The sequence below is a fragment of the Pieris napi genome, chromosome 11, assembly GCF_905475465.1.
Source record: "Pieris napi chromosome 11, ilPieNapi1.2, whole genome shotgun sequence".
Taxonomy (NCBI): Eukaryota; Metazoa; Arthropoda; class Insecta; order Lepidoptera; family Pieridae; genus Pieris; species Pieris napi.
The window spans coordinates 10,726,882-10,749,960 of record NC_062244.1 but is presented as its reverse complement, the minus strand read 5'-3'; the positions used below and the strand labels follow the sequence as shown (position 1 = coordinate 10,749,960).

Sequence of the window (23,079 nt, the reverse complement as noted above, 5' to 3'; positions counted from 1 at the left end):
CGACTGTAATCCCAATCTCACCTCACCCTCAGTTTAGTCCATTGCAGTTTTTAAAAAAATTCTCTCTTTAAATATCTTTATAATTTTACCCCGAAAATTTGGTCCTTCGAGCCATTAGTCGTTTACAAAACCGTATGGCTATTTTCAGGTTGGTTGGAGCCTTTACTCGATAGGATTGCTCGTAACAAGACAACTGTGGTCTGTCCTGTAATTGACGTTATCGACGACAACACACTCGAGTATCACTACAGGGACTCAACGTCTGTCAATGTCGGTGGTTTCGACTGGAATCTCCAGTTCAATTGGCACCCGGTGCCCGCCAAAGAGAGATCGAGACACAAACACACAGCAGAACCTGTCTGGTCCCCGACCATGGCAGGAGGCCTGTTCGCGATTGACAAAGAGTTTTTCGAACGACTCGGAACCTATGACAGCGGTTTCGATATATGGGGCGGAGAGAATTTAGAATTATCTTTCAAAACTTGGATGTGCGGCGGAACTTTAGAAATCGTTCCGTGCTCGCACGTAGGTCATATATTCAGAAAACGATCGCCGTATAAATGGCGAACGGGCGTTAATGTGCTCAAGAAGAATTCTGTTAGGTTGGCTGAGGTAAGGACTTTCAATGATTTTCATAAAATATTCAAGTTTTAGAAGTTTTAGGAAAATTCAATCTTTGTTTCACAGGTTTGGCTAGACGACTACGCTAAGTATTATTATCAACGAGTAGGTAACGACAAAGGTGATTATGGTGACATTAGCAGCCGATTAGCGCTACGAGAAAATCTCGGATGTAAATCGTTTGAGTGGTATTTGAAGAATATATACCCCGAGCTATTTATTCCCGGCGAATCTGTAGCGCATGGAGAGGTATGTATATGTTTTAGATAGTATTGTCTTTGATTGACATAACTTTTATACATTTAAATTAAAAACTTTTTTTGAACGGATTGAAGTCATGTATTATTATAAATTTACAACTATTTAAACATAATTTTAAATTTATCCGACGTTTCGCGTGCTTTACAGCGTGCGTGGTCACGGTGACTGAAGACAAAAGATGTTGAATGTCAAAAAGTATCACAGCTGCAGAGAAAGTTGCATTATCTGTATTTATTTCCCCGGAGTTGGTATCGACTAAAAGATGGAGGGTTTTGGCAAAAATGGCTCACGGTGTCCTCTATTTTCGCGGATTGTTTTTCTTTTTGAGATTTTAATTTGGATATTATTGGATCCCAGGTGTTTGACAATTTTAGGCCGTCTTCTCTATTGAAATTGGAAAATTCACGTGCTGTAAAGCACGCGAAACGTCGGTTAAATTTAAAATTATGTTTAAATAGTTGTAAATTTATAATAATACATAACTTCAATCCGTTCAAAAAAAGTTTTTAATTTATATGTTTTAGATGTTAAATAATTTATGGCAGTAAAATATGAAAGGCAATAATTTCGAGCAGTGTTGGCCTAGTGGCTTCAGCGTGCGACTCTCATACCTGAGGTCGTAGGTACGATCCCTGGCTGTGCACCAATGGACTTTCTTTCTATGTGCGCATTTAACATTTGCTCGAACGGTGAAGGAAACCGAAATGTCTTAGACCCAAAAAGTCGACGGCGTGTGTCAGGCACTGGAGGCTGATTGCACCTACTTGCCTATTAGATTTATAAATGATCATGAAACAGATTCTGAAATCTGATGCCAAGACCTAAAGAGGTTGTAGTGCCACTGATTTATTTTTTACTTTTTATATAATTTATGAGCAGCAATTAATATGATTGTCTAGTAATACCATTACGAGTGCATGTAAAATGTGATCTTTCAAAATTGTGTACCAATTTTCGTGCAGATTCGAAATGTCGCCTTCCAAAAGACTTGTTTGGATTCGCCGACGCGCAAGTCAGACCATCATAAACCAGTCGGAATTTATCCGTGTCATCGGCAAGGAGGAAACCAGGTCTTTAAAATCTTAGAGTTCGCGCGGCAGTACCATTTTGATCTTTGTTTTGGCTGTTTCGATCTCTCTGCACTCGCATTATAGCACGATTGGATGTCCCATTTATTATCACCTTGCACGATTATGAACGTTTTTATAATGCTAATTACTAGATGTGGAATCAAGCGCTCGACCGCCGTTACTGCCTTGACGGCGAGGTTCTTGATGATACTCAAGAGGATCCAGGCGTGTTAATGTTGCACACATGCCATCGAGGTGGTGGCAACCAGGTATCACAATTGGATACGTGTGACAAATCTACGGGGTAGTTGCCTCTTCTCTCCACCTCCCAGCTTCTTTGATTAATCCATTTTTAGATTTAGTGAACCACTTTCACCTTTTTAGTTGTTGTTTGAGATTTAGATTTAAAATTTTCTCAAACGATAACTATATTTGCACGCTTGCTTGTTGTGGCACGTTTGTTTTAACTTTGGATGGCATTAGATCGGGAATTCCGGCTCGGATATGTGCCTCGACTCGGCCGCTGGACCGGAAGATATGAAAAAGCCCGTTAACGTCTGGCCCTGTCATGGAGAATACGGGAATCAGGTTTGTGAATGCCGAGACTGTAAATTGCTTTTGCTTTATCATGTAATTTTATCGTATGGAATTCATCTATTTTTAACCATAATTTCATTATCGTTTTAACATGTATTCGATAATAATGCATGTGCATTGGAACGAAACAGCTTTAATACATCGTATTAAATTTATAAACCATTATAGGGGTGATATTTTACTTACATTTTCAGATACTCTCACTTTACTTATAAAGTATTCTTGGTACTGCCGCTACGAATATTAATATCTAGTTTATAAGTATTTGTATGTAATGAACTTTCTGCTTCCATTTTAATAATATCATTGTATTTATGCATTACATTTTTCATAATTGATGAGCTTTCCGTTCAATTGCGGTTTGACTAGCTTTCGGGATTAGAGTTTTAATTTACAATTCTATTTCTTTATGGGGATTCTGATCTGTCTTTCAAATCGAATTCGCTTGAAAGCGTTGGCGCTAAAGGTGTTTTGTCGTAAATAATTTCAGTACTGGATGTATTCGAAGAACGGTGAAATACGTCGTGACGAAACCTGCCTCGACTATTCGGGCCATGATGTTGTCCTCTATCCGTGTCATGGTGCCAAGGGCAACCAATTATGGCTGTACGACCCCAACGTAAGTTAATGGGTATTTATTAACATGCCAATATAACATCGACAAATTGCGATGTTGTCAAGCGTAAATAATAAAGTACAACGACCTTTTACGTTTTAATTCGAAAATGTTATTACGGTATAGAATTGGGACTTATTTAATGAAGTGTGGAGTTGTCATGTATAACACACACACACACACACACACACACACACACATACACACGTATACACATATTATCCATAGCTTGTAAAGTTATTAATGTCTCTTAGTCATGTACATAAATTTGTTTTAATCGAATGCTTAACTTGCGTATAGGTTAAGGCAGTTAAAATGTTGTTAAATATAGTATGTTAATATAGTAAAATTGTAGTTTTCGACCCACTGGTCAAAGGTTTGCGTGAAATTTGAAGTTAATAAAATGTATTACGTTTTGTTGTTATACATTTTATTAACTTCAAATTTCACGTGTTACGGAACTTAATGTGTAAAATTTTTAATGTTCCATAAATACAGATGTAAATGAAATCTTATAGGAATGTTGTTCAAATGTAATGTAATCACTTGAAATGTCATCATTTTTCTACTCCATGTGTACCGTGCAAATTTCGTTTACAGACAAAGTTACTAAAACACGGCTCGAGTGAGAAATGCATGGCGATTAACAGGAATAAAGACAAAATTGTGATGGAGTCATGTAAAGAGGGTGAATCGCGACAAATGTGGAACATGGAGAACTTCAACGCGGACAGACTCAGTCCAGAACTCCTGGGCGAGTAGCCGGAGGCCTATGACGAGTTGCTATTCATATAAAGACATTTTAACTTTGTTCCGTGCTTTGTGCTTGACCCCGTTAGGCCTATTAAGCTAAATATATTTTTTTAGGGACTTCCTTTACGACTGCATATCGTATTCTTAGTTGTAACGTGTACATATCTACTACATATTAGATTTTATCTGTCTAGATAAATGTCCAGAATACAGAAATTTTATATTTATAAAGAATTTATTTTGTTTTGTCGTTTCGAAGATTTATTATAGAAATTAGTTGAACTGAAATTTGTATGTGATTTGGAACGAAGTGAACATTTCGTAATTGCTGTATTAAGGATTTTTATTAAAACTATATAGTAACTATTGAAAGTGCAAAAGTCGCAATGTACAGTATTGTATTTTAGTTCTTCATACACTTTTCAACTGAATACAAATCTAATTATTTTCGAATTTCTGAATCAATTCCCACATCTTTAGAAATGAGAATTTTAAATTCAAGTCAACTAAGTAGGTCACTTTCTGTCAAATTATGTTAAGGCTGCGAAGGAAGGAGACGGCTACTTTTCAGTGTTTTAAGAATTAGTCGGTATATTTCGTCGGAATTTCTCTTTTGATATTAAATTGATACTCTTAACCCTTTATTCATAGAAATATATTTTGCTTGTGCTCATCTCTCTCTTCATCATAGCATAAACGCAATTTGAGTAATAGAGACGAGAGAGTGCTGATTTGTTTTTATGAACAAGGTGGTTTATCTTAAACATTCCTCTTTGTGATATCTTATTTATATACTTAATACTGCCAGTAATGTATAAATTCTGTTATATTTAAATAAGTATATTATGTATTATAATGTGCCGTGTTTATTTTTTTTCGTACCTGATTGAAAAGTATTCATCTACGTTCTATACTATATTCGTCCTATTGATTTAGTTATCTATTGATATATATATATAAATGTTTGCTACTAAATTTACAGCCCGATTACTTAACAAAGCCGTAAGAAATGTTATGGCAGTGATATATACAAAATGGCCTAACTCACAGTTATTTAACGACTCTAGGTCCTATTTAGAATTTATTTTTTAGTGTGAAATTTATCCGACTAACATATCACTATTACAAACGCAAAAAAATCATTAAGTTTAGGATTATAGTACGTTGTTGAATACGACTTATCATATACACGAAATATCTTGGTTTTCACATCTATGTATTTTTTTATTACACAATTGCAATTCATAGAAAAATTGTTGTAGTAATTTCGAAATTGTTGACGTTGTATAGTTTGTTAGCCATAACTAATTAAAAGTAGTGTTTTAAGTAGCTTTACTCTGTACATAATATGATATACGGCATAAATGTATAAAATTTAAGTTAGGATGTTATTAAATGTGCCTTATATTTACGTAACGTATTTCATGTTAAATTTCTGTATATAATGACTCTAAATGTATCTTGTCGATAGATGGCGGTAGTAGTATTTGTAAAATAAAGCATTATGTTGGATTTTTATTTTGTGGTTTTATTTGAATTATCTAATATATAAAATTCTCGTGTCGCGGTGTTTGTGGTTAAACTCCTCCGAAACGGCTCGACCGATTCTCATGAAATTTTGTGTGCATATTGGGTATGTCTGAGAATCGGACAACATCTATTTTTCATCCCCCTAAATGTTAAGGGTAGTCCACCCCATTTTTTTTAATTTTTAGATAAATTTTTATGGTTTTATTTTTTTATGATACAGCATTAAAAAGTACATACAACCCCAATTTTTTTCATCCCTCTACGATCAACCCCTATTTTTATTATAAATTATATACATGGCAAAACGACGTTTGCCGGATCAGCTATTATATTATGAAAATAGAATATCGTCTTTAAAAATATTCTTGTCCAATTATATTTGTATAAAACCTTTTCATGAATGACTGATTTTGAGCTAGACATATAATTGTTACATAAACGCCCACTTAAACATTATACAGAGGACTTTTTAAAATTCTATTCAGAAAGACCAAATTTAGCTAAGGGCTTGTCGAATTGTCAATCTCTATTGTATTACTTATCAGATTGATTCTCCCTCTCTCTACGTACTAGAAGTTGAAATAAGAAATTTCCATTGAAAGAGCTAAAATTTGTATAATGACACACTATGATATAATGGTTGCCATCCACAATTTCTAAATTGTCCGCTTAAAAAGAGTATGTACTTGTAAAATCGAATACAAAATATTAAACGATAATTTCGAGACGTAAGAAATATTTATATAACATCTCTCCCAGGACTGTCAATTGACGGTGATAAAATCGTCCTTTGAAGGCTTGAAGCTACATATAGCCTTTTAAAGTATAACCCAATTAAATAAGTGTATCCGGAACATTTATTATGTATTACGTTAGCTTTACGATGGTGAACATAAATTTCGGACAAGCCGTAACATAAATGACCAATGTAAAACGTGCCTTCAAAAAACGATGAAAATGAAACATAATGTCAATAAAACAGGTTAATACATTTTACTATTGCTTATATTTATTAAGGTTATATAATAATATGTCTCATTTGGTAAAATAAATAAACATGGTTCTACTATGTTATAGTTACAAACTTCCCTTAAGACTAAACTAGACATACTTACCATCGCCCATGGACACATGCAATGTCGAAAGGAGTATATATGTATTGCCGGTACTCAAACATAATTCTTATCTTTAAACCCCAGAAAGGGTAGAAGAGTACATCCTCAATTTGTGAAGTGGTAGTCAATTTAGAGTATTTTCATTAAATTGGCATTCATAAAGGCATATGATACTTCTCTTAGGCCTAAACGAGCAGGGTAGACATGCTAACTATCGCCCATGGACACATGTAACGCCTGAAGGAGTATAGGTGAATTGCCGGCACTGAAAGATAGTTTTATCTTTAAATCCTAAATAGGCTAGCAAAGAGTACTTACTACATTCTAGATTAGTGAAGTGGCAGTGAATTTAGAGTATTTTTAATTAAATTGGCGTTCAAAAATGTAAAATAATTTTATTTCTTGAATATAAACAAGTAACTACTAATGTGTTCGGCACCTATTTTGGCGCCTATCAAACGTATGTTGATATGTGTATCATAATATATCTGGGTGGTTACGCTATGATGTACTTCTCTAATAAAAATGAGTAGCGAAACTAACGCAGAAAACACTTTCAGTGGGACTAAAGGGTGACGCCATCACAGTTTTAATTTAAAAATAGAATAAGGCTAAAAGGTACAAGAAAGGAAACATATTTTAAAAACAATGCGCACGTGCTTTTAGACTAATGAAAACAATTTTCTGTGGTCTATTTATTTTAAATCGAATCGTGCTCTGTTAGGGCAACGCAAAAGCAATGCATTGTTTAGCATACATATTGTTTTTTTATAAATATAATATTAGATGAATAAGTATAAAAACAGTCAAATCTTATTTATATATTTTGATTAACAAATAACAGCGGATTATATATACATAAAACGTTACAAATGTACCAACAATAAGAACGTGTTTTGTACGCAAGTTGTCTTTGCTCAAACATACAAACTTTCATTAAAAGTGTTTTAAGTTTGACGTGCTGTCCAAATGGTTTTGTAAAGTCAGAAAACTGAAGCGAGATTTCAGAACATCTATTCAGGCGATGACCCAGCTCTTTATTAGCTGCGGCAGGAACTTCCAAATATATATGACTTAACATTTCAAACAACCAACTACTGCGCTCCTCTTATAATGGAGCTCGAAGATTGTCGTAGCTTACTTAAATATTTTAATTTGATCTACTGTTAATATGGTTTTATTGCTGCAAGTAGTTTTGGCATTGTTGCTTGAGCATTGGCTTCTTCTTGAGGTCGTGCGTTCGAATCACGGCTGCGCACCAATATTTCTATGTGGGCATTAACACGCGCTCGTACGGTGAATGAAAGAGTAACACCAACCTTAGACGCTACAATCTACGGCGTATTTCAAGCATAAAAGGCTGACTACCTACTTCTTTTTATTTTATATATATATAATGAAAATGGTCTTCGTTTGAGGCTCAATCACGCCTAAACCACTGATCGTATCGACATGAAACTACCACCATTCGATGCGAAATTTTTCCTAGATGGTTTATGGCTATTTATTTATTAAATTCCATAATTTATCCATACGGACTTCACCGCGGAAACATTCGGGGAGGCTTCCTAGAACCTCTAAACGTCAACATCTGTTAAAAACTCGATTTTCGAAATATTTCAATTTTCTTAGCGGGAAGTTAAAAAGAAGAATAATAAAAATATGAAAAAAAATTAAATAATGAAACATAAAATTTATTTTAATTCGTCCAGCAAAGCGGGCGCGAAACGGCTAGTCTCTAATAAGAAGAATTATCACGAATTAGGTATGAAATCTGAGGGCAATTTAGAGGTTATAGCGCCACAGGCTCTTGTGTGATTTTATTAGTGGAACATGGTGTAATTGTTGTAGCTCCTTACAAACATTGTGTAAAACAAAAAACTTGGCGATTAAAACGAGTAGCGGAGAGTTTATTGCCAGTTCTTCTCCTCCGTTCTACGCCCTTGATTTGGGAACTGTAAATGTAAAATTAGAAGCATTCAGCATTAAATATGAATTCCATGATTTACGTTCTTAAGTGTACATTGTGTGTGTAAATGAATAAAAATGAAATTAATGAAATTAAAGTAGATTAATTTAATCACGACTTAGATCCATTTGCTTCCTTACTGATTGACTTAACTGTATGTACAACATCGGTGGAGGCATTCACGAACAGATACCCTTTTCTATACGAGAAAATCAATGATTAAATACTATATATTTCACAATGTTCGCTTGTCGAACGTAGAGGTAATCAAATTGGGGCGACGGAAAGCGACAAAATGAATTTCCTTGCCGGACCGATTTCGACCCGGACTTGGTAACTAGATAGATTTAATCTTTAGTGGCTATAATCTTAGCAACGCTGTATTAAATTTAGCAAATTATTGGAAGTAGGATATGTATAGAGACAAAATGTATAATTAACGTTTTGAGCTATCGAGTTCGATAAGTATGACCAGCGCCCAGTAACAGAGTGCTCTGTAACTTCCAATAGACGTTTTTGTATGCAAGTTCAATGTAGTTATCTCGTTATCAGTAGCGCTGATGTCACCACCATCAGATCGTGTGGTTCAAAAACTGAAATTTGAAGTCGGATTGCAACCGCGAATTGAAAGTTACAGTGAACGGAGGTTCTTGAAACTGTGTGCGTTGTGTTATGGATGCACAGGTGGTGACATGGTTAAAAGGCTTTTATAATAAATTATAGTTAGACCTGATAGTCTAAAAAAACGACGTAACCTATCATAAATGGCTTAAAGATATTGAAAGTCGAGCAGTGTTATCTTCACTTTATAATAATACATATCTTATATTATGTTAAATTAGTATCGGTTTATTAACAAAAAACATTATAGACCATGGAAATACACTATTTCATTAAGTATTATAAGTAATGAATGTCGATGTTTCGGTGGACGGAAATTTTCTGAGCAATTTGTATTCCGCCGTCACAGGAATTTCTGTGTTTTTTTTTTAATAAAGAAAAAGCTATAAACAATTATCATAACTGTTTTAGTCTCTTTAGCACGATTACATACTCCCGAATACTTAATGTAATTGAATTTTTTTTAATTATATGGATAAAATGGAAAAACTGTTCCACGCTTTTCTGGTGTATATTGGGCAATATAAGTAAAATGACTAAACATAACGTTCACTTTCGAACAAAAATCTACCAACACGTTTGTTGTGGCTTCTCCAAGCTAAATTAAAAATAATGAGTATTTCCTGTATGCATTTTGTTGACAAATATTTTGCAATCTGCAAGCGTTCAGAGCTTGAATGAGCTAAAGAAACTTGTCAAACTTGTAAGGCGGGATTGACTTGAGAACTTCCCAGTTTACGAGTATTTTGGTGGTGTTCCAATAGTCATTGAATACGAAAACTTTTTCATTTACGCCCTTGGACGCCGACTGAATAATATATGAACGTCGACGCTGCACGGAATCCATTCGAATCCTTTTGGCTTTAAGGATTTTTTAAGCTTTCCAACTGAATTAATGACATTATGGAAGAATTGGAAAAAATCTTTTATTAACTTTAGAGGGATTTTCGTAGAATGACGGCTTGATTACGTATTGTATGGTAATATTATATTTGCTCCGTTCAACAACTAGGATTTGTTTTATTGCCAAATATTTATTTCTGCTATTAATAATAGCATGTGGTAATTATTATATCTAAAATATAGGGTAAAACTTACTAAAGCACAAAATAAATACTAAATACCTTTGTTATTTGCTTTCACATTATTTTGTTACTTAACTGAGTCTATAATATCCATGTATTACTTTAATAATAATCGTTTATTAAAACCTAAACTTAACAATCAAATAGAGTATTTATAATTTTCTTAACTTACCTTTTACGCCAAAAAAGTTCCAAGAGGCGTTTTACAAAACAAACATTTAAAATAGTTTTTAAAAGATTATCAAAATCACGTAAAAGGACTGAATGATTCCATAGAGGGCTTCATCGAACAAGTATCGCAATACAGCGAGGAAATGCTGCATTAAACTGCCAGAGGGACTAAAATTAAAAAAAAAATTTTTTTGATAGAACAGGGGGCAAACGGGCAGGTGGGTTACCTGATCTTAAGTGATACCGCCGCCCATGGATACTCTCAATGCCAGAGGGCTCGCGAGTCCGTTGCCGGCCTTTTAAGAATTTGTACGCTCTTTTCTTGAAGGACCTTAAGTGGAATTAATTTTCGTTTTGTTTTAATATAAATTTATATATATTATGTTTCTTATTTCTAATCTTCCTCTTCACGAAGGACCTTATATCGGATGAAGGCATACCCCCATTTGTCACGATCGCGTGCTCCAGTTATGTGTGGGTTAATTAAGTAAATCTATAAATACTATCGAGATTGGGTTAACCTATCACTAACTTTTAATTGTGTTATACTTAATCATGAGTGCGTTCAAACCCCGGCTGTGCATTGGAAAACATTAATAAACGTTCTATTAGCATTCTCTCGTACGGGGTATTAACGTGTTAGGCAGACCTGGGATTCTGGGGTTAAAAAATTACCATAAATAAATTTATAAGCACTACTAGGGATTATCTTTAGGGGCCTCATAGCCTAGTGGTCTTATTAAGTGGCAGCTAGGTGAGGGGTACCGGGTTCGATTCCCGGTTCGAGGGCAAGTTTTAATTTAATTTAAATTTGTTCTCGGCCTTTGGGAGGATTGTGCGGTACCGGGCGAGTGCTTAAACCGTACATGGAGGACACGGTCGAATTTCTAAAAAGACAAGCACGAATTATAAAAAAATCCTATACTTGACGCTGGCTAATGCACAACTCGTGCTAGAGCCATAAAAAAAAGCACTACTAGGCCCAAACCAGTAGTTTAAAAATAGATTGCACCTATACAACACAACGCGTATTAGTTCTCATTAGGTAGAAATCAATATCGTATTCGCATTTAAGTCCCATTTAAAAGCATATTGATGTCTTTCAAATGGATCTGAATAAATAATTTGGAAACGGAAAATAGATTTAATTCACTAAATAGATGCAGCCCGCAGTCTCTCATAGAATCGTTTGAAGCATGAATAACGCATGAGCACTACACACTTTTATTTAGTAGATTTGAATTGGTGAATTGGGCAACGGAGTTTTGGCAATTTAGGCAGTTAATTTTAAATGAAAGAAAACGGGAAGCATTTATATGGGTTCAGACTGCTTTCAGACGACATTAATATATAATTACGAAGAGAACAACTTTAGGTTAAGAGTATTTTTTTAGGAAATCGTTTTAAGCCAGAATCAAGAGTTCTCCCGGAATCGATCGTCGTTTATTATATTGAACAAGTGCGTGAGAGTCTCGATTAATATCAACAATATTTTACCGATCAATTAATTTAATTTTAAACGTTTAAATACTTAAGTCAAACTAAAATACCTTTTACGTGTGACTTTGAGCTTAAGTAATGTATATTGATGTTTCACTAAAATTTTAAAGATATTATATGTTAAATTTTCTATATATATAGAACAAAACACATACGAGTCACTCTGCATCTTCTACTGCATTAACCATGGAGAGGGTTCAGAGGAGTTGTTTGGATTAATACCTGCAGCTGAGTTTCATCATCGAACGTCGAGGCAGAATACAAAATTCCACCCGTATCACCTCGACGTCGAGCGTTTTTTAAAACAGTGTTTGTTGCGTACCACCACTATGTGGAACGAGCTGCCCACTGAAGTACTTCCGAACCAATACGACTTAGGGTCCATCAAGAAAAGAGCGGACCAAAGGCCAGCAACGTACTCGCGAGCCCTCTGGTATTGAGAGTGTCCATTAGCGGCGACTTAACATCAGGTGATGCTACTTGTGGTGACTGGTCGGACTTGAATTCGTGTATGCGGTAATGTAAGTTATTTCGACAATGTATTTGCGTGTTGTTCCCACGAGAATGTAAGTGTGTGCTCCTATTTCATTATGCTTCCTGCGGATAGAGGCCACATCTTTGTTGTTAATTTATTTTATTATTATTAATTAACTATTAATTACTTAAGATGTCATGTGGAACGTGGTGTAATGGTTGCAGCTCCTTACAAACGTTGTGGAAAACAAAAAACTTGGCGATTAAAAAGAGTGGGTGGAGAGTTTATTGCCAGATAAGTTTACAAAGATAAATATTACAAAAAAACACCTTAAATCATTATGTAATAAGTAATTTAATTATAACCTATTCTTACTAATAAGAATATTTAACATAAGAAAGTGCCCAATAACACTACTTACAGTCTATATTAAAAGACACCCTGTTCTTGTGTTCTATTAAAGAATTGAACCATTATCCGTGTTAATTTTTGTTCATTGTTACCTCGACGTAAAGTTTCTGCCAAAAAAAAACGTTCCAGCTACGATGCCTAAAACATATACATTATACACAGACACTTCAAAATCTAACAGCTTTTTGTATCGGTGATAAATCGTAACAATATTGATATTAATACAATCTGGTATTGCAACGTTATTGTAAAATTAATTTACCTCATCCAAATATTGCAATTATAATTAAACCATGGAAACACTTCGACTCTTCAGAGGCACCATAATTTATGAGGGTTCAAAATAGCAGGATAAGCAGATTCCCGCTAATCAATTTTGTTTGTAGCAAGTTTTATAGCTTGGGGGACCTAAATTTATGTTCCGACGTGTCGCTGTCAGAACAATGAGTTTTATGAGTCGGTAGAAATCTGATAGAAAATTGCTTTTACTACTGGGCGATATGGGAAAACAATAGCCAAGACGCCAGCCTCTATTAACAAATGTTTAGTCAACCTAGTCTTGTGCGCTTTGACAAAAAGTCTGTTTTATAAACAGGCTGGGAATTTATTTTGGTATCTTGACAATATGTTACGTCATTATAGTTGGACAGTAACTAATTATAAATACTTAATATGAAATTAAAAGTAATATATTTTTTTTTCCTCCAACTTGGATTTTGTTCCCTTTGGAGTAGAGACTCTTGGGTTTCATATGCACAGGCGCCAAATAAAGATTTAAGTTGGCGCCTGGTAGATAGTACAGGTGACCCTAGCTGGTGCTTTCCTCGCTCAACGAATAATTATCGCAATACAGCGAGGAAATGCTGCCAGCGTTAAAGGTATACTGCCACAGGGACAAAACTTTTTAAATTGGTTTTTATATTCTTTTTATTAATTTTTAATTATTTTATGATAGCTATGTAAGTTTAGAAAATTGTCAATACTATATATTTCATTGTTATGTTTAGGTTTTAATAAGGATATAATAACATATATTGATGCGAACATATAATGACGCGAATCAATTAAGAATTCTTGCCTACGAATATCCGGTAATTAACATTTGAAAATGATAGAATAGAACCTACATATTTAATTATTGAGGGCAACAAATTCTGACCTGTCATATGTCTCAACCGCCAACTCTCAAAGTTAAATAATTCTTCTGTTTTCAGCATAAAAACTGAGGTAAAATTTATTTGGGACATATTAAAATATTAAATATATTTTCAAAATCACTGGTACGCCGATTTAATATTAACTCATAGTACGCTCTTTAGGGATTAATGTTATCCGCTTTGACCTGAAATTCAGCGTTTTTAGTATTTCCTTTTCCGCTATTTTTATTCACAAACCCTCCGGAGGGATTTCTGGTTCACGGCAATGAGGATCTGATGTAGTGCGGCAGGGAATATTATTTTCTAGCCTCATACATTTTAAATTAGTACAATCCATCAGCAAGGCAACTACGTAACTTCCAATAACAAGTATAACGTTCAGTTTTCGTACAATCATTAAATATCAATTAGATGTGGTATTTTGTCAGGGAATGGTGATACTAATTTTAATTTACAATTTTTGAATAAATACTTATTTAGTTTGCAAATTGGTTTTTCAGAGTAAAAGGGGTATACAATCGGACAATCATGGTTTTTCATTCAAACATCTTAACTTTAATAAGTATGTCGGAGAGATCGTCACTCCATCGATAAGTACATAGTCATTAGCGGGCTTAGTGGGCGTCATGTGGGTAAAGTGCGAGCACAGACACGAATAATGATCGTACAGTATTTAATTTAGATTGATTCTTTAACATTACAAATAAGACTTTAAGCTTAAATTATAATGAGCAGTGGGTTCATGGCACCGATCACAATTTTAATCACAATCTACTCAACCATAAATCACATAGGCCCAACTCGGTCCAACGTCTCAACACCACTAAATAACTAAACTAAAAATACTCAATCAGAACTACCCTGCGTTCTCTGAACGCACTGTCCAGAGTCAAGATGGCGCCTCGACTCCACTCGAGGCATTTGCTCGGCTCTGATTGGTCGTAACAGTATTGGTACTATTATTCGTTGAGTTATTATTATACATTATGAAACAATTAAATAATAACAAAACAAATCGAATTAAATTAAATTATGATTCTTAAAAGAAATAAAAAGAATCTCTTACAAGAATTACTTATATAATATTTAATATTATATAAGTAAAGTTGATATTTAAAATGTGTGGTTCGTTTTCCTCAGAACGGGAAAGGATCTTCAACCAGCCTGAAAAGTTATTCCTTTTTAAAATATTTATTTTTGGACAATTCGCTACATCGCATACACAGCAACTCTGAAGAAGATTTTTCACCTTCAGATGAGGACTATGTTCCAGACACTAACGAAAATTCACCAGATCATGATTTTCCGGGAAGAAGTCAAATTTTTGTACCAGAAACTAGCTGTAGCAGCTTATCCGACAATGAAGTAAATTCAGAAAATCGATTAAATACATGCATAAACCCTATCTCTATGGATGTTCAAACTATTTCTTTATCGTCTTCATCAGAGAGCAGAGGGAGTCGAAAACGAAAAAGAAATATTTGTAAATGGAAGTGCGACGTTAGAAAACTTAAAGCTGTCACAGGAAAATCATATACATCTAAGAAAGGTAAAGTTGTGCCCGAAAAAAAGATGAAACCTGTATGTGACTGTCGACTGAAATGCTCTGAACAAGTAGATGAAACAGCCAGAGCTGCTATATTTCAAAAATATTATAGTAATGAGATGACTTGGAATTTGAAGAGACAGTTTATAATATCAATGGTAACAGAAATTGAAACTGCTAGATCTAGACGTCGCGATCCTGAACACCCACCTAAGAGATCGTTTACATTAAATTACACATTTTTGGTCAACGATAAACTCGAAAAAGTTTTAAGTTTAAAGTTTTAAGTCAAAAAGTTTTTTTTAAATACCTTGGCAATTTCTGAGACTGTTGTGAGAAATGCTATCAAAAAATCTACACACGGCTTTGTTCAAGAAGACAGACGAGGAAGACATCCACCGCCTAATAAAACGGCAGAAGCCATTAAACAAAGCATTCGTAACCACATTGATATGATACCCAAATATGAGAGCCATTATAGTCGGAACAGAACTAAAAGACTGTATCTTGGAAGTCATCTAAATATTGAAAAATTGTATGCTTTGTATGTAGAGTTTTGTGCCGAAAAGAATATACCGAAGGAGAATGTTGCAAAGGCATGGCTATATAGACATATTTTCAAGAATGAGTATAATCTAGGATTTAATCCTCCAGCCAATGATACGTGCGACGATTGTGATGGCTTTGTAATTAAAACAAAAAATACTACCGATGTAATAGATAAGAATGCCATAAAAGCTGAACATGATAAACATCTTCAGGAATCACACCTCCGCTATAGCTTAAAAGGATTTGACAAAGTCGATGCAATAGAGAGTAACGGTTCTAAAAAAATGTTAACAGTTGATCTACAAAAGTGTTTGCCTACACCTTTTTTTTTTTTTTTTTTATTTATTTATTCTATACATGATTCTAAATACAAAGAAGTTGGCGTGGTGGAAACACAAACTGGACACAGTATTACCTTATTTGACAAATAGCCAAAGTTTTTATCTTAGGAAGTTGTGGACTTTTAACTTCACGATTATGGATTCTGTAGCCAAGGAGAGCTGGTGCTTTATGTGGGACGAGACTGTAGCAGGACGTGGCGGGAATGAGATGGCTTCTGGATTAGTCAAGTTTTTTGAACAGCTTGAAGATGTCAGATTAGAAGAAGTGACGATATGGAGTGACAACTGCGCCGGACAGAATAAAAATATTTCTGTAATGATGGCGTATTTGTGGATACTATCAAATCAAAATATAAAGATAACCACAAGTATTTACTGAAAGGACATACGCACATGGAGGTGGACGTAATCCATTCCATTATCGAGCGAGAAAAGAAAAAAATACAAGAATTTCCTATAGTTACACCTTGGGACTGGCAGCAGTTTATTAAAAGCTGTTCCAAAAATGCCAAAATAAGTGTAGTGAACATGGAAACAGATTCTTTCAAAGAATTTTCAGCATTTTGTGAGGGAATCTCAGCGCCTTTTGTACACCGAAAAAAATCGGAATCTGGAGAAACGGTGCCATATTCCAATATAGTATGGATGCAATTTCGAAAAGAACACATGGGCTCAATGTTCTATAAAACATCATTTCAAGACGAAATGTTTAGTGAAGTTAGTTTTATTCGAAACAAACGAAAAGGATTTTCTATGCCAACACCAAAACCTATTTGAGATACATTGAGGCCAATTTCCAAATTAAAGTATAACGACTTACAAAAATCGTTACAGTGGATTCCCTCCATGTTTCATGACTTCTACAAAAATCTACCAAATGGCGATGTTCCAGACCTACCTGAAGCTGCTGCTTAATAATAAACATATTTTAATTAGATAAGTACATAACAATTGTGTTAATTTTAAGAAGTCCAATGATTGATCTCATGAATGTTTCTATTTTATTACATAAGAAAATAAATAAATAAAGAAATTTGAAATAATTTTATGATTCTATACATACATATCGATACCTCCTAAGTATACTGAGTCAACTGACATTTTAGTAATTTTACAGGAGAGCCATTTTAAGGCAAATTGTTTATATTTTAATGAAATCAAACTAATTCGGAATAAATTAAATGTTTTTTTAATAAAGATTGAAAGCTCTTTCTTTGGTATAACATGATTTTGCTGAATTTTGTTTATAAATGATATTTTATGTACATGACTCATTATACACGGGCGGGACTCAATAGTAAAATGGTTTAACTACCAGTTATATTCATGTACGTTGTACATGAAAATCCATGGCTTACTCGAGAATATTACGAAATATGATAATAATTTTATTAATATCATACTACTTTTGGTTATTTTCGATTTTTTTTGTCCCACTTAATAATAAAATGTTTAAATTACATCACTTGACTCATTATACTAGGAAAGTACTTACCTATGTTAGTAGTTAAAACCTCAACGTATACTGGACTAATATAATTAATCGAGGGTTAAGGAGGAATTTAACTTATTTTAGGTATTTCGAATACCTCACGAAATTAATAAAGGTTAGGAAGAAGTAGTCTCATTAACAAAACAACACATTTAAAGAATCACGATGTATTTTTCGTTTATACTAAGTAGGACCCTTTTTTGTAGCATGTAGTATCATTAAAGTTTCTTGAAAAGTAACAAACATCAAATAAAATAATAGAAACTAAAAATGGTAACTTACGTTAAACAATATTAATAAAAATAATAGATATGAATAATATAAATATCTAAAAATCTAGGAAATTCTAACGCTCAAAAAATTGCTATAAGGTTAAACAAAATAAATAATAATATTAAAGGTTGAACGAATCAAAAATCAGTCTGAATCACTATCTTCTGCTCCATTAGAGTTATTTAGATAGATAGATAGATCCATCATTAGTAGTTGTCCAGTTGTTTATAAGTTTTGACTTTGATTTGAAGTCCTTTATTAAATCCTGAGACACTTCAATAACTGTGTATGTATCTAAAAGCTGTATATCATTGATCAGGCATATAAAGCTTTTTATCTTTGTCTGTCTTTCAATTAAAGCGTGCATACTGTCGCCTTCACTTTGTGAATGACCCACTATTAGAAAGCGATGGCTAAATAGCTATACTACACTTTAAACTACCTAACATATACATTAAGAAATAAATCCTATTTCTATTTTGACCTTCACCACCCGTATCTTCTATAAACTTAAAATGATAGCTGGAAATTTCAATTGCACCTCTCTTTGCTGTCTGTTGATACCATCAAAAGCAATCACCTTGGCGAGATCCCAGAATTAATATCGTGAAATTATACAAATAATGTTTCCGTTTATAATAAAAAGTACTCACGCTTCCGTGAGGTACATACATTAAGACACTTTTGAAGATCAGATGCTGATGTAAGGATTTCATCATTTTGTAACGCTGATTTTTTATCTTTTGTTTTCATCTTTCTAGATTTCTCTTTTTTTTTAAATGCTCTTCATGCTTTTCTTTATCTGCCTGCAGAACTTGCTTGTTATTTTCATAAATGTGACATTGTTCACAAATATCTTTTTTGGGTTTATAAAACCTATATATAGATATTGTCTCACGGTAGTCCATAAACCATTCGATTCATGAACAGTTTTGGGAAGGATAAAAAGCCTTCCAGATGATGTTTACTTGATTTTTGGCGAGTGTAATGTGACTCTACAGGAGAAAATGCTTCAACGTGATCTATAACACTGTGAACGTTATCGGATGGATTATATGTTCATCCAAAGACCACGCTGATCTGATTTAATAAATCCATTACCTTTATTGGACTTTTCTAAAGCTGTATAAGCAAAATCAAAACTAATAGAAAGGGTTCTCAAGAACATAGTTTTGCAAACCGATATTTTTGTGGTCTTAATAATATTATCTCCTTCACTGCTTTTTGTATCGACAATATTTTTTCTCTTTTTTTCCAGCTTTTACAACATATCTTGCCAAAAAACCCATTCTGTTAATTTCTCACTGCATTTTTTCCGACAAGTTGAGGGGCAAGAAGTTTTCATAATTCTCGTAGCATGTACTCTTCCGTTTCTACTGACATATTCCAAACCCTCTATTAAGCTTATATTTCCTCTCGTTATCCTTAGATTTTTTATGAAAACTCTTAGCCTTTCTTTAACTTTTTTCGCAATGGAAATGCGCTTTTGGCGTTATTGGACGATGAGTATGTGATGTCATTAATGTCAGAAATTAACAGGAGATGAGTCAAAAGAATTATACGGCGATGGTACTAGAGTAATATCACAATAATTTTCTATAATGCTATTCCGGATGGGCGAATTACCTGGAGTGTTCTCTATGACTGATGAGTGATGGCGATCGATCTCTTTTTTGAGTTCAGTTATCAACATTCGATACCCAAGGCGAAGAGCAAAGAATATAATCTAGGTATAATATGTAAGCATTAGAAGGGATATTCTGCGATACTTCCTTGCTATCATTCTAATCAATATCATCAAGTATTGATAGCTCCTCTTCCATAAAATTTGCATCCGGTGGCAATGGAGACTCTAAAACAAACAACAATTAAAAACACAAGAATTCATATTTTTATATTTAACGTGCCAATATCAAGTTATAAAATTTATAACACATAAAAAAATATATTATACCACAATTAAAACAAATATATCAAAAATTGAATTAGTACATTATTATAGCCAGATAAATCAAGTGTCTTCTTTATAAAGTTTGTTCGTTGTAAACAGGTGTAAATATAGTTGTATCAGTATACGGCGTACTAAGCAACGTGTAACAATTATCAAACAGAAATGGCAAAATCACACTATATGTAACATAAATAAAGTATATCAATGTAACTTACCATATTCATCCCTGTTTTGGATTATATCACCGATTCCTGAGATATTGCTAATTGTATCATTAGTATTATTCACCTTATTATTGAGAAAATTAAAAAAATTTCGCGCCCTCGCCGTCATTTATCGTATACTGAGCCATAATATACTTGTATCAATGCGTCCCTCCTCACGCCCCGCGAATACTGATACAATGTTATTTGGATCAGTATACAATGTACGATTTTAACTGATGTTGAATTTGATTTAGTATTCGTGAAATTATCTCGGTAATTATAGGTCTTTTTAAAAAAAAAATAACACTAACATTAAGATCATGGTTTATTACGTACTTTTGTATAAAAAAAACAAAATACCTAAATTTGTTAGATGACTCAGTATACTTAGGAGGTATCGATATGATGCTTTATGCCCCTGAGTATTACTTGAAATTATTGTATTATGCCGAGGTAAATAACATTATGATGACATAATGCTTTATTTATACCGTCAACTTAATTTTCTGTTGCAAGTAAACAACCTCAAGTCCACAAAATCATACAAGCAATAACTTTATTACAATATAGTAATTATATTAAATATTACCTACTTAAACAATAAAAAACCTAATTTAGTTCATACTTATATCTCGCATACAGCCCGCGTAACATCGCGTTCAACATCTATGCCTCGCATTTTTGTCTCTCCTGTAAAATGTGTGTTTTGGCGCATAATATTCTATACCTCTGAGGTACAGATTATTATAAAACAGCTTAACAAACCATAGAAGTCATGAATAATAGGAAAAGCAATCTTCACTTATTAATTGAATTGGTACCGAATTCCAATCAAACCAGAGTATGCTTAGAAATAATAACTCAGTACAATGGTGACCGTACTTTCAAACAATAATTGCTTCCAAACAAGAGATGAACTTCGATAATAGCAGATGTGTTTGTGAAAATACAGTATTGGAGTTTCGTTCAAGATATATTTGTTAATATTAACGATTTCAGGTTATTTTATTTCTAGACTAGGTTTTGCACCGATTTTCGTAGGCAGATCGTAGTTTGATTTCGTCGCATTTTTTTTTGTAAAGAACAGAGAACGGACAGGAGGCTCATCTGATGTTAAGTGATACCGCCGCCCATGGACACTCTCAATGCCTGAGAGCTTGCGAGTGCGTTGCCGGCTTTTTTAGAATTGTTATGCTCTTTACTTCAAGGACCTAAAATCGCATTGGTTCGGAAATTCTTCAGTGGGCAGCTGGTTCCAAATAGTGGTGGTGCGCGGTAAAAAATGCCTCAAAAAACGCTCAGTTGTGGAACGACCGGTCCATGTGGTCTTCGATAGGAGGTTGTAGTATTTCCAATGCTATTTTACTGCCGAAAGAACACTGTTCGGGATAATAATATATCAGATCTCTTAAAGGTAATTGCCTTGGTCGCTCATTGGAGCGTTTAATATTGTAGATTGTGTGTATTCAACACACAAACAACAAAATAGTTATTAAATATTCATTTCTAAAAGGCTAACTAACATTTCACACTTGCTCATACAAAAAGAATGTTGCTAAGAAACCGGTACATGTTACACAAATAAATCAACAAAAATCACCCAAAATAATGTTGAAAACTGATGCAGAAACCTAAGATCCACTTTCTTATTGGATGAGAGTCATAAACAGCCCACTGAAAAGAATGTTAAAAATAAAACCTTTATTCTAGACCCAAAATATCAAAAACATTTCATTATGAAATTTTATTGGCGTTAGTTCAATTCTTTGTCTAATCTTCCAGTGGTTTCCACTTTATAAATTTCATCTGAGTTCGTAATAAAGGGCGCTGTGGCCGGATGATTGCGAAATTAAATTCTTTGATGGAAATATTTTTAGATATTTTGTCGTCGTTAAATTTTACGGATACTATTAAAAGTTTATTCTGTTCGCTTTATTACGTCCTTTAATTACTTGTAAAGGTAAATTTCGCTTTGTTGGTTGAGGGAATTTTTCGAAAGATTTTTTTATCGATCTCATTGAGATTTGAATCAACGGTTTGCTCCTTAACAATAATTATGCTGTTATTTTGTTAAACATTTAATTCACGTTGAAAAATAATGTAAGGTTTAGTATCTGAAAATAATAATAATTTTAAAACAGTTAAAGTTACTTCTAAAACGTATCATTTAAAGAAGGCTTTTGTAACTCTCGATAAAGGTATACTTGGTTTAAAAGTCTTATAAAGCTTTACCGTACTACCACCTTGAATATTCATTTACAAACAGACGCATCGAAAAGCGTACTCAAAGCGAATATTTATAAGTGATTTCTCACGCGACCGACGCACGCCGCCATACAAAAGATCTGTTTACTCAACTAAAGAGGCTTTGCATTTTTAACTCCATGTCATCTCCAGCGGTCGGCTTTTATGCTTGCTTTTACCTTTTAAATTATGGTTTTAAAAAAACATATTAAGGTAAGAAAGGGACAGATTTGTTTACACAGTACAAATCTTACAATTAACAAATATAGTAGGGAATTTGCGTTACTTTTTTAATACCATTTAACGGTCGGCCTTTTTTTATAGAATTAAAAGGTTTAAGCAATCCTGCCCGTTTGCCCCTGTTCGCTTGGTTTATATAAGTCATGCCTGCCTAATAGATACCTGTTTGCTATATTATTTATAAATAGAATTATAAAAAATAAGCAAACAGATAGGGAGTTGCATTTCTTTGTAGTTGAAAAAAGAAACGGAGGGAATTTTTTTAAATATATTTTTTTTGTATGG

The 23,079-nt window shown here is 33.7% G+C and overlaps 1 protein-coding gene across 5 annotated transcripts in view; it reads left to right on the top strand.

Annotated features, from left to right (window-relative positions):
• Nucleotides 1–5,436, top strand: part of LOC125054159 (putative polypeptide N-acetylgalactosaminyltransferase 9) — a 143,460-nt gene extending 138,024 nt beyond the window's left edge. For 4 of the 5 annotated variants that reach the window (XM_047655888.1, XM_047655889.1, XM_047655891.1 and 1 more), the window contains 5 exons: nucleotides 149–612; nucleotides 688–870; nucleotides 1,845–1,952; nucleotides 3,040–3,168; nucleotides 3,766–5,436. In XM_047655888.1, the coding sequence (XP_047511844.1) occupies nucleotides 149–612; nucleotides 688–870; nucleotides 1,845–1,952; nucleotides 3,040–3,168; nucleotides 3,766–3,927 (1,046 nt within the window). In that variant the 3' untranslated portion in view covers nucleotides 3,928–5,436. Of the gene's footprint in view, nucleotides 1–148; nucleotides 613–687; nucleotides 871–1,844; nucleotides 1,953–2,435; nucleotides 2,541–3,039; nucleotides 3,169–3,765 lie in introns of all 5 variants that reach the window. The other variant, XM_047655890.1, reaches the window with a different exon arrangement.
• Nucleotides 5,437–23,079: the final 17,643 nt, after the last annotated feature.